This window comes from Podarcis melisellensis, assembly GCF_964234715.1.
Source record: "Podarcis melisellensis genome assembly, chromosome: 2".
NCBI lineage: Eukaryota > Metazoa > Chordata > Lepidosauria > Squamata > Lacertidae > Podarcis > Podarcis melisellensis.
This window is the reverse complement of record NC_138529.1, coordinates 29,937,623-29,955,817: the sequence shown is the minus strand read 5'-3', so window position 1 is coordinate 29,955,817 and position 18,195 is coordinate 29,937,623. Positions and strand designations below refer to the sequence as shown.

The window sequence follows — 18,195 nt, the reverse complement described above, 5'->3', positions numbered from 1 at the left end:
CTAGGATACAGCCCTAGGGTATAATGTTTCTCCTTTTTGTGTATCTGGAGATTTATACTTCCTGTTATTTCTGGGATTATTTCCTACCATCTTTCCATTCTCTGGTAGCAGGATTAATGATTCCAAATAGTTCATCACAGGTTACAGCTTTAGGGTCAAGGTCAATAGCTACAGGTTTTCTTTTCATCAGTTGGTAAGTTTTATTCAGAGATTTCAGAACCTGTCAGGAGAAAGGCAAAGGCTGGGATGGAGCTTCCGACTGCTTCTGTAACATCAGAGAATATCAAAACACAACCACCCCCAAACTGTACCTTTTGTTCCAGTTTAATGTATCTCACAAAGCTATTTTTCTACTCTTCGGGGCTGTGGATTACTTGATCAATGACTCCTTGCTAATTATCATGATGTTTTGGAATGGACTCCCTGATGATGGAGCCCTAACAGTAGGCTCATAGCTCCTACCTGAGATTTGCCACAGCCTGCATTTCCAATCACAAACACCGAATGCCGAACTTGGAGTAACTCTTCCAGCTGTACCACCTTCAGCACAAAACTCTCCTCAGGCTGTAGCTTGAGCTCCAGAACGGACTGTTTGATTATCTGAGAAGACAAAGAAATGTGTTTATAAGTCCAAGCCCCAGTGTACTAAAGGGGTGCAATTCTTGTTTGGGGGCTCATTCCTCAGTCAAGATGGGATTATTGCGCAGATACAATCCCAGGTGTCCAAACAAGAAAATGAACAAATCACCAAAAGCTTTCTGAGCAGGGCTCTTTTCCAGAGGTCTCCATGGCAACAGGGTTTTCCCCAGTGAAGTCACACACAAAAAAGAGGCCAGACATTCAAATCTCTTAATTATACTGCTTCACAGCCAACTAAAGCAGATTCACCTTTTCAAAGTTTAGATCACGCTTCCTAGGCACATCCAGCGCTGGGAAAAGGTCTCCGATGAGTCCCATGAAGACAGGCAAGTCATCCGTCACAATCTTGGGGATGTTAAAGTCTCGCAAAGCTCTCATGAGAACCTGGTCTTCTGCCCGTCCTGGGTCTCCTCTCTTGAGTGAACCAGCCACCACTAGCACAGACTTGATAGCTCTCAAACCCCAGTCATAGTGATCCTGTCAGACATATGGCAACAACTTCGCATTGCATGTAAACAGAAGGACATCGCTTAAAAGCAAGCAAGGAAAGGCATCCCTCCACTTTCAAAAAAGGCAAGGAAAGTCGTTTATGTTCCTCTGGGGTGGGTACAGCAGCACGGGCACCCTTTGTTACCATAGCCATAAGGCTTTAGGCTCACTTCTGGAGGTGAGTGGTGAGAGGCAGCCATTTTTTAACATTCCAATATTCTATCTCTGTATATCCCTGCTGATTTTCTATGACAGGATGAAGTTTGGGGTGGAATACAACCACTTTTAAGTAATTTTTTTAAAAAGCCCTGTCAGCGTACTCTTGCAATCTCTTCACTGCACTAGAAAAACTCTGTGTCAAACAGGCTTGGTGAACAATGTTAAATTACCTGCTTTGAAAGCAGCTCCTTACACAGTGTGTAGAGAGTAATAAACTTCCTAGCTAGAAGCCTGGCTTCAATGAAGCCTTCAGCAACAAGCATGATTTCACAGATAAGCTCGAAATCAGGAACAACCATCGCACAGGGCCTGAAAAGAGAGAAATGAGACAATTAACATCTGGTGCGATTACGCTGCAGAGACAACAGTCAATCTTTCCTTTAGGCCGCAGTGAATATTCAGTGCAAATGTCAGATATGATTAATTTCAAACGCCCAACATTCATTTCCCACTTACACTCGGTCTCGTTTTGTTTCCACTGTTTTACACACTCTATAATCTGCCCTGACTCCCGAGAGCTTCCATGTTGGCGATCTAGGCCTGTGCAGAAGAGTAACTCTCACTTCCCTCAACACACTTTCCAAATCTATTCATGGTATCCTTCATGTGGCCCTATCCTCAACAGCTCGATAAATCTCATTGGCACTACTACTCCCCCCACATTACTTCTCTGGGCAGACTGACATGTTACATGACTGTGGCAAAATGGCAATGGAGGTGGGGGAAGTGAGGCATGCAAAGAGAGAAGCATGGGCCTGGAACTTGGCCAGAAGTGATGGGTGTGGGAAGAATGAAGCAACTGCCTGTCCCTTCCTCAGAATGGAGAGAGCAAAGGTATTAGGAGCCCAGGGAGGGAAGGAGGGAGGCTGTCTGGCTAGAGGCATCCCAACTCCTCTGGCCAGCTCATACATTATTGTGATAATCCCTTACCAGTTCATTTCCCCCAGAATAGTGGCTGCATGTTACTACCTGAACAAAGCTTTCAAATTTTCAGGCAGCTCAGTACGGCCGGCATATCCAGGATTCATAGTAATAAACATTCCAACGGTTGGAATAAGAGAAATGGTCTCTCCAAGGAAGTTGAAAACCTTCTTTTTGGCTCTTATGGCATCTTGAACACATTTAACCTTTCAAGTAAAACAAAGTCTTAAGAGTTGTTCCTATGAGGTCTTCAGTAAGATAATGAAATATGGTGCTGAAGATAAATGCAGACATATTAGCAAGTTTTTCCATAACCAACTGCAGTCAATGAAACCTAAAGACATGTAGGATGCATCAAGAACTAGCAAATAATTGCACACTTGAGCTAACCAAGCTCCAGGATACTCAACAAACTAGGCTTGACTTAAAATGACGTGCAAGGAGTGGAAGGCCTTCTGCACAAGCATTTGCAAGCTACAGATTCCTCTCCTCCTTGAAGCAATTTTGTGGGGCCCAGCTTCACGGACTGGCAAATTTACTCATACAGAATGAGGAGAGTACTTCCTCACTTTGAACTGACCTCATAATGTTAAAGGTAAAGATACGCCCGACCATTAGGTCCAGTCGCAGATGACTCTGGGGTTGCACGCTCATCTCGCTCTATAGGCTGAGGGAGCCGGCGTACTGCTTCTGGGTCATGTGGCCAGCATGAGTAAACCACTTCTGGCCAACCATAGCAGCGCACGGAAACGCTGTTTACCTTCCCGCCGGAGCGGTACCTATTTATCTACTTGCACTTTGATGTGCTTTTGAACTGCTAGGTGGGCAGGTGCAGGGAGCTCATCTCGTCGTGGGGATTCGAACCGCCGACCTTCTGATCGGCAAGCCCTAGGCTCTGTGGTTTAGACCACAGCGCCACCTGTGTCCCAACCTCATATTGTTACCAGAATGCTAAATCTGGCTGGTTGCAGATGTGACACTGATGGCATCAGGGTTCTTCCTCAACTGCCACCTACAAAAGCCAATCCATTGGGCCGCAGCAGAGTTTAATAAGTTAAATTAATTACATTTCATTACATCCCATTACACTGCATTATGTAAGTTTCAGTCACAGCAGATAGTGAGACAAATGGCGTAGGTTTTAGTGGACACTGAACTGCAGAGGAATGGAAAAGTGCTGATAGTGGCAAACCAAAGACAGAATAGAAATAGCTACCTCCTCCTTACAGCCTATCATTCCCAAGGGACTTGTATTGATCCTAGAGACGAATGGCCAGCATCTGACTGCAGCGATAAAGCTGGAAGGACTATGAAATCCAGGCTATTTGCACACAATGAAAGGAAACCTAAGGAGAATCTTTACCTGTACAGCAATTACAGACAAGACTTCCACCGAAATCCGATTGAATTCATCAAAACACCCCCATGCACCTGTCTGGGACAATCCTTTGTAAATATTTCCGCAGGACTAGAAAGGAAAGGCACAGGCATTTGTTTGTGGACCATCACATTCAATCAATTAACTAGTTAATATATCCTGTTTATGTATTGTTTTGCTATATTTTAAAACACAGGAAAACACATTGTAGCACAAGAACAGATGGGTGGGAAGAGAGAAAGTGCTGGAAGGAACAAGCAGCCTGTTGTTTTCTAGGAAGCTTTTAGTGATATAATAAGGTATACAGTTGTATCTTAGTTTTCGAACAGCTTAGTTCTTGAAAGTTTTGGCTCCCAAACAATCCAAGCCTGGAGGCAACTGTTCCGGTTTTTTAACGTTCTTTTGGAAGCCGAACGTCTGACGGGGCTTCCGTGGCTTCCAATTGGCTGCAGGAGTTTCCTGCAGCCAATCAGAAGCCGCACTTCGGTTTTTGAATGCTTTAGAAGTCAAATGAACTTCCAGAACAGATTCTGTTTGACTTCCAAGGTATGATTGTACTTGAAACAAAATGTAGATCTGTGTCTGAATTAAATAATAATAATAATAATAATAATAATAATAATAATAATAATAATGAAGAATTTATTATTTATACCCTGCCCTACTGGGTATAAATTTCTCCAGCCACTCTGGGAGGCTTACAGCATATCTAAAACATAATAAAAACATCACGCATTAAAAACCTCCCAAAACAGGCCTGCCTTCAGATGTCTTAAAAGTTGTGTAGTTCTTTATCTCCTTGACACCTGATAGGAGGGCATTCCACAGGGAGGGTGCCACTACCGAGAAGGCCCTCTGCTTGGTTTCCTGTAACTTCACCTCTCACAGTGAGGGAACCAGCAGAAGAGCACCTCAGTGTTTTACAGTGCCCATTTTATTCTACGGAGCTGCAATGTGTTAGAAAAAGGTACAATGTTTTTAAAAAATAACAGATGTCCCTGCAGGTACACAAAATACTAGGAAAGTAGAGCGTTCTGTAATTATACCTCTGAATGGATTGCTGTTTCCTGACTTCGGGGATGACTTTGGGTGCTTTTTGGCTGAATTAGGGACTCAGATATGACCCACTGTTACTTTTACTGGCTAGATCTTTACCTTATAGTCCATTTGCTCAGAGCAGTTGAAGACGTACACCATGATCCCCACTGCCCTTCCCAAGTCTTTGGTGGTCTCTGTCTTCCCTGTGCCAGCAGGGCCTGCAGGAGCTCCTCCCATGATCAAGTGGAGGGACTGTGTCAGGGTGATGTAACACCTGCAAAAAGAGAGACATTTGGCATCATCCTAGTCAGTGCATGCCCTAAGAACATACGTTGGGCTAGGCTGAAGGCTTTCCAAGCTAAGCAGCTCATACCGGTCAGTGAGTGGCGTGATCACCAGCCGTGGAGTGTTGCCAAGGTACTCATAGGAATATTGGAGCTGAGCGTCACATATATTGGCATAGCAGTGTCCCTTTTCATCATCCCAACGGTGCCTAAGTTGAGACTGCCAGGTAAAGGCCTGGGAGCTTTCCACCTGCAACCCAAATGCGAAACCATAATAAGTAAATTTCCAGTGGTTCCTGCTTATCTCCTTTTCTGTCCACATAAGCTTTTATGTGTAGGAGGCTCGTAATGGCTTAAAGTTTTATAGAACCACAGAACTGTAGAGTTGGAAGGGACCCCAAAGATCATCAGCTCCAACCCCCTGCAGTGTAGGAATCCTGCCCACAACCGTCCCTGGGTGGGCTTGAACCACCAACCTTCTGCTTAACTGCCAGACGCACTGACCCGTTGCGCCACAGAGTCCACATACTTAGTTCCTTTGGCAACTTTCTAGACATAAGCGCAGATTAAGTGGCCTTCTACTTCAGAGCCTATAGAGATTATTTACCCCCCAACAAACCACCAGAAAGAGAGATCACACCTCTGCATGCTGATAAATATTTATCAGAAGCCCAATGCATTTCAGCCAAAAAGGACTTCTTCAGGGTCTTCGATATATGAATAATATATTCTTTAATAACTCAAATGTAGTAACTCCCCCAAAGTGGACATAGTGGATTGACTATTTAATACTTTGGGGGGGAGTCTTGATAGGACTTAAGTTTGCATTTTTGAAAATCTTATTCATTGAAAGTGATACAGGGCTAGTCCTTAGCTTTCACTAAGTAAAGGATGGTTGAAGAATGAGTGAAGACAACCACATTGCTATGTGAAATTGGCTTGAGAAGATTCTAAGAAAATGTGTGCTTCCAAAAAGCAAAGTACTATTTCACAGTCTTTACTGCATATACCTTTGCTAAAATCATTTTGGCAATGACATCTCTGGCATGGACATCAATGGTACAGATTGTCATAATCTTCATTCGGTCTCCTGGGGTTAAGTTCCCAATGAGTAGTGTAATTAATGTGTTTAGCTGGTTAATCTGGGGAAAGAAAAATAAACATATTTAAGCGGTTTCCAATCTTTAACAACCATGAGACCTAGAGGCTTGCTGCACCTACTCGTCTAAAAAAAACCCCACACAAAACTGGAAGTTGCATTCAGAGGTGGAGCTAGCTGCTCTGGCACTTGGGGGCGGGGCGAGCGTCCCAGGGGGGCGGTACGGTGATGTCATCCCCCCTCAGGGATGACACCTGGGGCAAGGCAGGCCACACCCACCGGTGGCACCCCCTTCCTCCTCCAGTGGTTGCATTCAGTGACAGAGCTTGAGATGACATCTGTGTGATATGTTGTAGACACAAAAAACTGCCTACTATTCCGCTGAAGAATTTGCCACTGCAAATCTGAACACAGTCTGACAAAATCAGAGGGGGCTGCTGCTATGTACCTGCTTCTTATTGTAATCTTTAATAGCGTTTTCATAGCCTTCCTCCAGTCGCGAAAAGGCGATGCCAACCTCTGTTGTCCACCAGATCTGGGTGCATGTTAAAGCAATCTGCAACAACAGCCAAAGAGTCCTATGAGATGGTGAAGCCAGGTGAAATGCCAGAACTGTCCTTAATTCAGGCTCTGCCCCCTTGACCCCCAAATGTGCAGCTCTGGTGGGATGAGTGACTAGAAAAGAACCAGTCATACGGTGCCTTCCAGCTGACCCCTGGGCATCCTTGACCACTGGTCATGCTGGCAGAAGCCTGATAGGAATTGTAGTCCACAACATCTGGGGGGTACTACACTGTCTACTAGACTTTATAAAGGCCTAATCCTACAAGCATGCTGAATGGCTCCACTTTGTTCCTATGGCGATATTTACTCCTTATTGGAATGAACATCTATTTCTGTTCCTTTCTTTTCTTTGCACTTCACAGGTTAAACATATAAAACATTGCATTTTGACTCTAGTCTTTTTGCTTACCTGTGCAGGGTAATCAAATAGCCATTGCTCTCTTGGCTTTTCCTCATAAGTCACCACAGCTTCAGAAATCTCTTTGCGCAGCGTGCTCTGCATTCTCTCCAGCACTCGGTTTAGCCAAACCTCCACCTAGGGAGCAAAACTCTCATGGTTATTTATTTTCCTTTACTTATTTCATTTATATCCCACCTTTTTTCCTCTCCAAGGAGTTCAAGGTGATGAACATGGTTCTCCCCCTCACAACAACCTTGTGAGGTTAGGTTTAGGCTGAGAGGCAGCGACTGGCCCAAAGTCACCCAGAGAGCTTCACGGCTGAGTTGGGATTTGAACCCATGTCCCCCAGGTCCCAGTAAAAAACTCTAACCACCAGACCACACTGGCTCTCCGTTTACATGACCAATAGTGAATTTAAAATAATATCCACCAACCTGTCCAGAACAGTCACACTCCTTGTCAAAATCAACATACTCGTCTTCTTTGCTGTACATTCCCAAGCCAACCTTCAGAGGCTGCTCTTTTGCATCCAATTTGAATTTCAGCTTGGCCATACTATCAAATAGCTTGGACAAGTGACGGGATACCTTCAAGAAGATGATTGCAGTATTGTTAGGATACAAAGTTTAGAAACATAGAAATAGAAGCGGTGGGAGAAGAGGACTAATGAAGATATATGAACAATGTTTCTAAAAAGAAGACCGTTTTAGAAAGCCTAAAGGAAATGGGCACTGAATAATCTAAAATATTTGTATATATATAAAATATTTGTATACTGGTACATAGGATCTCCTATACTCCATCCAGGCCACTATTGTGACTGCCAATAGCTGCCCAATGTCTTTCCCAGCCCACTACCCAAAATCCTTTTAAAATTGTAGACATTGTGGTCTGCTGCATGCCAAGGATGTGCAAATCCCACAGGGTTTGCAGTCCCTCTCCTCAGCTGCCAATCAGGTCCCACTGAGAACAGGTCCAAGTTATCTGTGATTTAGCCTCGGATGAGGTCGGATTTCTAGTAAAAGCTCTGGGATTCAAGGGCCCATTTTTTTTAAATATAACAATTCTTAAGAAAGTCCAAGCATTCCATGAATGTATATCCTACCTCAACGGGGTCGTTGCCATTGGACAAAATATCCAGCAGGTCGGCAGAGGATACAAAGTAAAATCTGGGGAAAGCCAGTCTCTTTGTTTCCAGGTATTCAGCCAAAGCCTTTTCACAGAGTGCCAAGCTAATAAAAGGCAAGGTGGACAAGAGAGTGTGGAAGAAGTGTTGTGTTTATCATCATAAGCTGCACAGTGCCACTGCTGTACATGATGCTCAGTAATATAACTAACTAACTAACTAGACAGTTCTATGTCTATACAAACAAACAACGAAAGCACTCTAAACTGGGAGCAAATGGTGCTTTACACTGCTCCACTGAGATGCTTCAGATGTCATATCAAGGGAAGTTATAAAACCTGGCATTCACATTATGCTTTCTATGTTCGCTATCACAGGCCATTTTCAAAGCCTCTTTAATCCTCATCGTTTGACTGACACCTGAACACTTCTAATTGAAAGGAATACATGCTCAGCCCAAGTGTTAAAGCAGCTTATTGACATGGATGTTTACATTAATTACACCTGGGTCATTATAGATGCCAGGAGATACCATGGAAAGCAGTCGAGACCCAGGCTATTGGATTCCAGATCCCAGCTTAGGTGTTTGCTACATGCAGATTTCACCTCCTTTGAAAATGGTAGTCATGGTGCCTGTTCTGTTTCTCTTCAGCTCCGAATAATGGTTGCACCATGACAGGGCTGCCATTCAGTGCAAGCCTGAGAGATACTGTCTAAAGCACAGCAACAAATGCTATTCCCCAGCACTTCATGGTGCATAGCACACAAGTTTCATCTCTGGAAGTAAAAATCAAAATGCAAATTAAGTAACACATTGCTTGGCTGCCTGAGGCAACTGCCGCACTCTGTCCAATGTTAGGGCCAGTCCTGCTGCCATTTAAAACAAACCACTGATAAACAGGCATCTGCAACTGTCTTTCTGGGCCTAAAATTAAAAGACCTCTTAATTCAAGAAACTGCAACCAGAACCCTGTCCTAAATAAGTGAACTTATGCAGCCTGTGATTTGCTTCTTCTCTCAGTAAGTAAATCCAGCCAGCTGCTTACACTTGACAAAATCAAGCAGGAAAATAACGCCTTCCTTACCTTTTTTGCAAGGACTCTAGCTTGTCATAGAGACCTGGTTTATTTGTTGCTTCAACCACATTCGGGGTTTTTACTGCATCAGCCATTAATTCCTGCAAGAAAAGAGGATGGACTTGTCAGCTGCTCCAGTTTTTGTCGTTTTTGCATGTGAAAATCAGGGCAGGTAAAGGGCCATGCCCACCTTAAAATCCTTGTCAATGGTATCAAAGCGCCTGGAGTCCTCTGGGAGCTGATTGCGAATGTCCTCTGAGCCAATGAAAATGCTTTCTAGGTGGCTCCAGGTTCTCTGGACTTCAAACCAGATGCTTATCACAGAGTCAGCTGTAGATAACTTCTGCTGCCAGCTGGAGACCTCCTGAAGGAAATGTGCTAAATACTTTGAAGTCATCAGGGTCTGGAGTTGAACTTGATTTTCTTCAAGGGTCTCTACCAGTGCCTCATCAGACTTGAGCATCATGGTCCCAGTTCTATGGTGGGGCTCGTGTTCAAATTGCATGGTTGACCAGGTACTATCAAGAGCCTTCAATACCTTCAAACAAAAGCAGCCAGGAAAGATTTTTAACCTGATAAGATTTCAAACTAAAAACTTGCAAAATGTCCATGAAATTCCAAGAATTAGTGAAGAGGCACTATGACGGTATTGTTCACCCTCCCTTTCTGAAACTACTTTAGCACTTCTTAAGGGTTAATATACTCTGAAGGAGCATGTTCCACTGCCAATTAATGGTACTGCTTCCAACCGTGGAGGCAGAACGCATAATTTTGTTATTAAAAAAAAACCCATCGGTCTATAATCCTGCCACATACTGCAAAATTCAGCACATTACGGGCTTTCTCAAACTATACTATAACATCTGTCAGTCAAACGGCTCTGAGGGAGGGGGGAAACTCATAAAAGACTTAAACAATAAAATACACAAAATACAGCAAAGCAAAAATCAGTCATAATAATATCATAGTAAGAATAGCAACAGAGCAGCCGTTGCAACCAGTTAAGATGTAGAACAAAAAAATAAGAAAAAAGAAAAAGGATTTGCCCTATGCCAAAAGATAACAGAGTAAGCACCAAGTGAGCCTTTCTAGAGAGGGAATTCCTTAAGCGGGGGCCCACCACTGAGAAATCTCTCTCCCTGGTCACCATCTGCCTCTCCTCAGATGGCAAAGGAAGGAAAACCTTCCTCCATGAATGACCTTGGCAGGTGTTGCTCCTTCAGGTACCCAGGCCTTGAGCTGCATAGGGCTTTAGAGGTGAGCACTAAAAGAGCCAGAAGACAGTGTGGTTCTTTAAGCATTGGAATATGGTGGTTCCACTCTCTGATCCCAGTCAGTAGACTCATGTGGCTGGAGTGTAACAGTCCCATCCATTGCTCTCCCTGCTTTTGCCTCTGGCTTCAGTTACCACTGCCATGTCAACACTGAAATGGTGCTCGCAAAGAGATGTGGCTTTTTGGCTGAAAATGGTTCACCACCCAAGACATGGATGAACAAACTGATGATAAGGCATGTGCAGCCTTATCAAATTTTATGCACGTCTGTTTCGAAGAGGAAATGCAGTATATAAAAGGAGGAAGTAAGAAACTTAAAATTTCCATGTGTTTCACCTGTGCACAATATTATCAGGAATAATACAGTGGTACCTCGGGTTAATTCGTTCCGGAGGTCTGTTCTTAACCTGAAACTGTTCTTAACTTGAAGTACCACTTTAGCTAATGTGGCCTCCTGCTGCCGCCATGCCACCGAAGCACAATTTCTGTTCTTATCCTGAAGCAAAGTTCTTAACCTGAAGCACTACTTCCGGGTTAGCGGAGTCTATAACCTGAAGCGTATGTAACCTGAAGCTTATGTAACCTGAGGTACCACTGTAATGTTAAAGTCAGAGAAGCTTATCTCAGATCTACTTCCAAATGTAGGAAATGAAGTGTTATTTTTTAGCATTTTTATAGGAGTGAGAAGCAGGAAGTATCTGAAAGCTGCATTTGATTGATGGGCCTGGAATGGCTAGGGCAAGAGCAGTACCTTTTCCATCCCCGACTCTTTCACAGCCTTGTCCACAATACTGCGAACTTCATCCTCAAATTTGTGAAGGTTCAGCTGAAGTAGGTCTGCAAGTGTCGTCTCCTCAGACATGGTGAACTTCACCTGTTACAGAAGTAAAAGTTGGAAACGGAGCCAGATCAGCTGGCGACAGGCGGATGAATGGAAAATTGTAGACACTCACTGTAGCCTGTATCAGTTACCTGTGTGGCCTCCATCAGTTCTTTCCAATGTCTGTCTCGAATAGCTGGATTCTGGAGCTCAGTCACAGCTCGGAGAGAGGTCATCATATTTTTAACTGTGTTATCCAGTCCCACAAAAGCATCCCATGCTCTCATTTCCTTGTCTAAGGCTCTCACATCCTTAGCAAATTTCTTGCAATCAAGATCCATTTGCTCGACATTAATCTCCTTCCACTTGGTTGTCTTCCAGTCATTAATACTTTCATTGACCTGAGTGGGTGGAGGAGTGGGGAATCATAGTTTTTCCTGTTTTCGCTAACTGAATAAAATATTTACAATACAACTATTTGGAAATATTAACAGATCTTGCATCTCAAAGGGGAACAGAAATGTTATAGTAGGACCTTTCTAGATGTTGGGGGAAATGGATTTTATTTATTTCTTTTTTTGTTGTTGTTGTTGGGGAAAATGGATTTTATTTTTAAATCCTTTACTACCACTCACTTCTATCCACTGCGAGTATATCCCATCTCCTTTCTACAAAAGGCAGTGGGTGTTTCTGTGCTGGAGATGGAGAAGAAAACTTTAATAAATTAAAAAGCCGAAGCTCCATAAAATGTCAGATCATATGTTGTGAGGAAGGGAGTACCCTTGCCATGTTCACCATATGCTATTTAAGGGCTACATGAACAAGCTTGCATTTGAATGCAACAGCATGCAAGCTCTATAGAAGTAAATACAGAAAACACCCAGCAGTCACTGAATTACTACCTTTGTTCTTGGGGAAATTATCAGTGTGGGATTGGGAGCAGAACCTACTTGGAAATCACTTCCTGCCCTTTCTGCCAACAACGTCCCTTGGTCTGCAACTCCATTTCTTCCACTATCACAATGCTATCATAGCATTCATTACATGCTCCCAATTTCCTCAATTGGCAAGCAGTTCCAAAGGAAGCTAAACATGAGCTGCCCTGGATGAGGAAGAATGAAGACTTTGGGCCAAACTACAGGTGACATTTATTATATAGCTTGCCATTGAGTGCAAGCTTTTTCTTTTCTCAATTGTCAGTGCAGAGGGCTCAATCCAAATTGGATCCCTGGTGTGAGTCCCCCCCCCATCAGCATTGGGGGGGGAAAGCTTGCATTCGCTCAATGGGAATCCCCCCCCTCCACAAAGTAATTTGCGGTCATGGTGGCACTGATCTAGATCGGAACCACAGTGCAGGAAAAGGGATGCAAAAGATTCAATTCAGCCGTAAAAAAAGAGAGAGCGATTGGGGTATTGACCTCATTATTCTCATTTCCTCGTGGTAGAATTCAACCTCTGGATGCAGAGTTCTTTCACTTGCCCTACCTGACATTTCCTAAGATTACAAGGTCAAAGTCTTACCAAGACAATCATATCCCAGAGCTCCTTGAGCAAGCGCACTTCCTTATGGCAGGCCTTCAGCTGTTTGTAATCTGGGACAGATACCTCAAACAAGCCTGCAGATTTGGATAGGGCTTCCATATCTTTCTCCATATTGGTGATCATTCTTTGTTGCTGGAAGCATTAAATGGAAAGGGGGTTAGTCAAGGTTGCAGGCAGATGAACACAAAGAGCAAACAAGTAGGGTACAGCACTGGAAAGCTGTAATGTTGCAATGTGCTTCTGGGATATGCCCTCTAACATGCCTGCAAAGTTAGATTAACCTTTTGCTCCACTGAAGTCTCCTTCACGCATGGTTGGTGGCATATGCCCTACTCGTCATTGGCAACTGCATGCATATGCAGCCTCCAAGAAAGAGAAACCACCGAGTCCAAATTTCTCAGCCAGTTTTTGAAAATGCTACTTTACTATGCCCCTAAAAAGCACACTATAATAGGTGGCATTTGAGGAAGGCATAGATATTGCCCATATTGACTTTCCTGACTTGTAGCAAATTACCTTATTGAGGGATTTATATGGATCTGGATCAACATGAGTGAATGGTGCCTCTTCTCGGAATTTCTCCCTGAACTCATGCTGCTTAATCTGGAGGGGAAGGGGGTTTGGAGGAGGAGAGAGAGCAGAATATCCTAGTTAAAGGAGGATCGTGTAGCATCACATCTGGAAGGCAGGAGTTTGTAGGCTGCAGCTCAAGATTAGAATTATGATCAATCTGGATGACACCATCTACAGAAACAGCAGCAGAGGGTTCTGCCCAAAACATTCACAATAGGACACAGGCTGTGGGGCAAGACAAGACACTAGCAAATCATGAGCTACAACCTCATCTCTCTTTTAAAAGTTCTCACTGCCCACTACACATGCTGTGACATCACAGCATCTTACAACAAAGTAGATTCAGAACTGGATGGCATCTTGTTCGCCTCCTTCCAGCAACTCCTGCAGCCAAGCTGGTGCCAAACATATGGCTTTATTTTCCTATGGACCACATCAGTGAGGCCAAGAGGGGGGTCTTGTCGTCTGGGCAGCCCAGGACCTCCATACATACTACCTAAGCTTCTGCCCTGGAGAGAATTAGAAATGGAGGCAGCAGCTACTGCTGCTGCTAGGGAAGGGGAAGATATTCAGCCTGGTTTGCATTTTCATGTGTTACATTCCTCCATATTAATGAATTGGAACGCTACGAATATTTAATATTAAACATTTTTTGGGACTGTTTCTTAAATTTTCTGGAAAATGCAGTATTCTGAGGACATTCCTTCCGTCCCTCCTTCATAGATATCATTATTACAGTGATCGATGGGAGAAGAAATTATGAAAAATGAAGTATTGTCACTTTATTGAACGGTTAATAGATTCTGGAAGAGGAAGGTCTGTTAAATGGAAAGTCTGTGTTAAATGGAAAGTCTGTTAAGCTGCACGTTAACTCACACTTCCCAAAACAATACACACACTGGAACACAGCTACCATTCAAAATTCACACTTCTCAAAATTCAACCAAAGAATGTGTACAAAATGTGTACAACAGGGATAGAAATGCATGTAATTAAGAAAACAGAAAAAAGAGGCATTGTGTTAAGGAAACTGCTAGCAAAAATGTGTATACTAGACACATTTTCATATGCAGTTTTGCCTGTCGGGAGAAATGTGCGCAGAAACACTGATGAATTATCATGGAATGTCGCAAAAATGTGGGAAACTGAACATTGGAAAACTGAGAGAATGGAATTGAGACTATTGTTGGTAGGCAGCCCATCTGTCAGTGCCTTCGGCCTACAGGTCCCCCTGAATGTTTGGTCTGTGGGGAGCTCAGCATGCCAGTTGAGCAGAGAATACCTTGTACTGCAAGAGAAAGGTACCTCAAACTGTTGGCATTTCCTTCGGAGAATGGTAACTTCATTTGCCTGCAGAGGAGCCACATTCTGCTTGACTTGGAATGATAGCTTTTTGGTGTTATTCCATTGTTCTGGCAATTCCTAAAAGCAAACAAAGAAGAACCCTCAAACCTCTCAGAGCACTGTGGGCGGGGGGGGGGAGGGGGCTTGTTTGGTAAAACAAATGCAGGAAGGGTAAGAAGGGGGAAATCTGAATATGAGGAGGAGGAAACACACTTTGGTTTGGTAAGGGTCTGTGGAAATGTGCAGGTTTCTGAACTTAATCTGCCCCAACTCTGTTAATAAAGGTAAAGGTAAAGGGACCCCTGACCATAAGGTCCAGTCGTGACCGACTCTGGGGTTGCGGTGCTCATCTTGCTTTATTGGCCGAGGGAGCTGGCGTTTGTCCGCAGACAGCTTCCGGGTCATGTGGCCAGCATGACTAAACCGCTTCTGGCGAACCAGAGAAGCGCATGGAAACGCCGTTTACCTTCCCGCCGGAGCGGTACCTATTTATCTACTTGCACTTTGACGTGTTTTCGAGCTGCTAGGTTGGCAGGAGCAGGGACCGAGCAACGGGAGCTCAACCCGTCACAGGGATTCGAACCACCGACCTTCAGATCGGCAAGTCCTAGGCTCTGTGGTTTAACCCACAGCGCCACCCGCGTCCCTTACTCTGTTAATAATAATGGATAAATGCTATGATGCCGCACGTCCAAAGTGAAATCAATCATATTAAATAGATTGTAATGCACAATGGCTTCAATCGTGGGCAACATTGTGATCACTTTCAGATTGTGTTTATCAGATACATTCCCATGAACTTTCCTGATGTGTTATTTCTGGCCTGGTTTCCCACTATATTTATTTAGTCTTCTACAAAGCATTGAGGTCATTGGATCACACTAAAAAATGGCAACATGAAAGATGAACAAATATGTATTGAGTGAAAACCATTTGTAATAACTCACGTGCAACTGCATATGGATTTCTTCGGGCATTTCTTCTCCATATAGTTTGAGCAACTCAATGGTTTGCTTTAGGGGCTCAAACATATTGTCAGTGGCTACCTGCCTTTCTTTGACCCTCATCAAGTGTCCCATCACTTCCACAAGCCCATCGTAGTCACCTTCCTTCACAGGTTTAGTTAAGCCTGCATTGACTTCTTTCATGAAAGTGGAAAGATCCTGAAGGCTGCAATGGAAAAGGTTCCAGTTGGGGTTAACTTTAACAGTACAAGGAACAAAACATTGGATTTATTTCTGATAGTTCTTTCTCATTATGGAAAGAGGGATAACAACCTCTAACTACTTTGAGAAGGCACCAAATTACCATAAATAAACTTAGGGCTTCCATATGCCCTCTTTTTCCCGGACACACACCCTTTTTCAGCCTTAAAATTTATTTCTGGGTGGATTTTTAAAATATAGCAAAATGTCTGGGTTTATGCATATACAGTGGTACCTCGGGATACGAACTTAATTTGTTCTGGAGATCTGTCCTTTACCCGAAACCATTCTTAACCTGAGGCACCCTTTCGCTAATGGAGCCTCCCGCTGCCACCGCGCCACCAGCGCATGATTTCTGTTCTCCTCCTGGAGCAAAGTTCTCAACCCGAGTACTACTTTCAGGTTAGCGGAGTTTGTAACCCAAAGTGTTTGTAACCCAAGGTACCACTGTACACGTATACACCTTTCCTGTCACTAGAGTTGAAGAGGAAACGGCTGCCTAGCCCCTTTCACATGACTAGAGTTGACCAATAGCTGGTTGTCACATGATTCAGTCCCTGTGCTGTTCTCCCCTGTCGCGTGATCCACAGAGCTTGAGGCTGGAAACCATGGAGGGAAATGCCCGGGAGCCCTGGTAACTCGGAGCAGAGGCTCAGTGGGTGGAGGGAAGCGAGGTTGATCCAAGCCCGCTTTTTTCGGGTTCAAGAGTGGCCGTGGCGAGTGGGGGAGCTGTTCTGCTCATTTACTGGCTGGTGGGTAGTTACTTTTGGCTATGCCAGCCCAATCAGAGTGGCTCACTCTGCACTTTATGTGGCTTTCGTAACAGTAGCAAATACACGAAGCAAGAATGTAAAGCATGCACCATTATATGTTCAGGTCTCCATACATGCATGTAACACCAATGCACTCTTAGTGGATGCAATCACTGTTACAAGTGTGGAGCTGGTTTCAGTATCTGGTACAAATTAAAAACAAACAAACACTGAGTTGGCTGAATATTTAAAAATAAAATATTTTCCTGTTCTGATCCTCATTGTTGTTTTTTTGGAGTATATGTGTGGCTTTATAACAACAATTTAAAATAATAATAATAAACTGCAAATGTGTCCTCTTCAAAATATGGCAGCCCTAGTTTTAAGCAACACTTTCTAACCATTTCCATCTTACCCTCTTGCCATTTTTCTGGACCTCTAGGGTTTATCCTGAGATCCTATGAGTATGGAGAGAAAGATATTATTGATCCCACAACTGTCAGCCAAATACAGTGTTTTATGTTGCAAACTGCTCTGTGTATGGAAGCAACAGCAACAGCAGCTGAAATTTTACCCATGTCTAGAAAGCTAATTCCAATATGATAATTGCCCAAGCTGGGATTCCTCTGACACCAGATTCTTCAGCTCTGGGATCTGACCTTTTCTTTCATGTTGCAAAGCAGAGCTTTTGTAATTGGGGGACCTGATAAGTGGTTTATAAAAGTAGGTCTCAAGTCACTTTTCTCCCTCTCTCATGACATATCCACTAAAACTGGATGTAAAGGTGGGTGATACAAGACAGACAAAAGGAAGTGCTTCTTCACACAAAATATAGTTAGGCTGCGTATAACAGGTGCTGATTCAAAGAATGCACTCGTAGGTTTGTATACCAAGCACTGGCTGATGGTGGCCGATTACCATACGTGCAGGGAGAGGGGCTGTAGGAATGGAAAGCTTGGAAACTGACAAAATTATTCCCCACCCTACCTGGTGGTTACGTGGTTGATGAGGTGCTGTTTGAACATCAGGCTCCAGCGTTTGATGGTATTCAGGAGCGCTTGCTTGAAGGGACGGCAGTCACTTTGCAGCCAACCGTTGAACACTCTAGTATTCTCAAACTTGGACACTTCTTCATAGAGCTTCTCATAAGTGTCAATCTAGAAACACCAGGGGGCGCTGAGATGCGATAGCTTGTGATGCAGAATTTCTACACGCACATCAGTAATGGGAACAGAGAGAAATCATGATGGGACCACTATGGGCTATGGCATTTGAGTGTGTGGGTTCCCTCTGTAGCCATCTGGTTGTGAGCTAGAGTGTCCTAAGAGAAAAACCTACTTTATTTGAATTATTGAGTTCAGAGTTTGTGTCTCTCCCTGACAGGTGGATTCTAATCTGCTTTGCTCTGTGGGTGGGGACTTAAAATGAAGATACGCATACTTGAAGGAAACA

At 43.7% G+C, this 18,195-nt stretch overlaps 1 protein-coding gene across 1 annotated transcript in view; it reads right to left on the bottom strand.

Annotated features, from left to right (window-relative positions):
- The window catches only part of DNAH17 (dynein axonemal heavy chain 17), a 94,693-nt gene that overhangs the window by 55,977 nt on the left and 20,521 nt on the right, over positions 1 to 18,195 (bottom strand). The window contains exons 20-41 of the mRNA XM_081899464.1: positions 17,731 to 17,900; positions 15,734 to 15,956; positions 14,748 to 14,864; positions 13,386 to 13,472; positions 12,849 to 13,001; positions 11,480 to 11,728; positions 11,259 to 11,381; positions 9,424 to 9,771; positions 9,243 to 9,334; positions 8,137 to 8,263; positions 7,466 to 7,618; positions 7,041 to 7,166; positions 6,516 to 6,623; positions 5,979 to 6,110; positions 5,058 to 5,218; positions 4,802 to 4,958; positions 3,632 to 3,736; positions 2,317 to 2,474; positions 1,518 to 1,656; positions 889 to 1,116; positions 463 to 600; positions 88 to 220 (exon numbers count right to left, since the gene is read on the bottom strand). Coding sequence (XP_081755590.1) covers positions 88 to 220; positions 463 to 600; positions 889 to 1,116; positions 1,518 to 1,656; positions 2,317 to 2,474; positions 3,632 to 3,736; positions 4,802 to 4,958; positions 5,058 to 5,218; positions 5,979 to 6,110; positions 6,516 to 6,623; positions 7,041 to 7,166; positions 7,466 to 7,618; positions 8,137 to 8,263; positions 9,243 to 9,334; positions 9,424 to 9,771; positions 11,259 to 11,381; positions 11,480 to 11,728; positions 12,849 to 13,001; positions 13,386 to 13,472; positions 14,748 to 14,864; positions 15,734 to 15,956; positions 17,731 to 17,900 — 3,427 coding nt within the window. The remainder of the gene's footprint in view (positions 1 to 87; positions 221 to 462; positions 601 to 888; positions 1,117 to 1,517; positions 1,657 to 2,316; positions 2,475 to 3,631; positions 3,737 to 4,801; positions 4,959 to 5,057; positions 5,219 to 5,978; positions 6,111 to 6,515; positions 6,624 to 7,040; positions 7,167 to 7,465; positions 7,619 to 8,136; positions 8,264 to 9,242; positions 9,335 to 9,423; positions 9,772 to 11,258; positions 11,382 to 11,479; positions 11,729 to 12,848; positions 13,002 to 13,385; positions 13,473 to 14,747; positions 14,865 to 15,733; positions 15,957 to 17,730; positions 17,901 to 18,195) is intronic.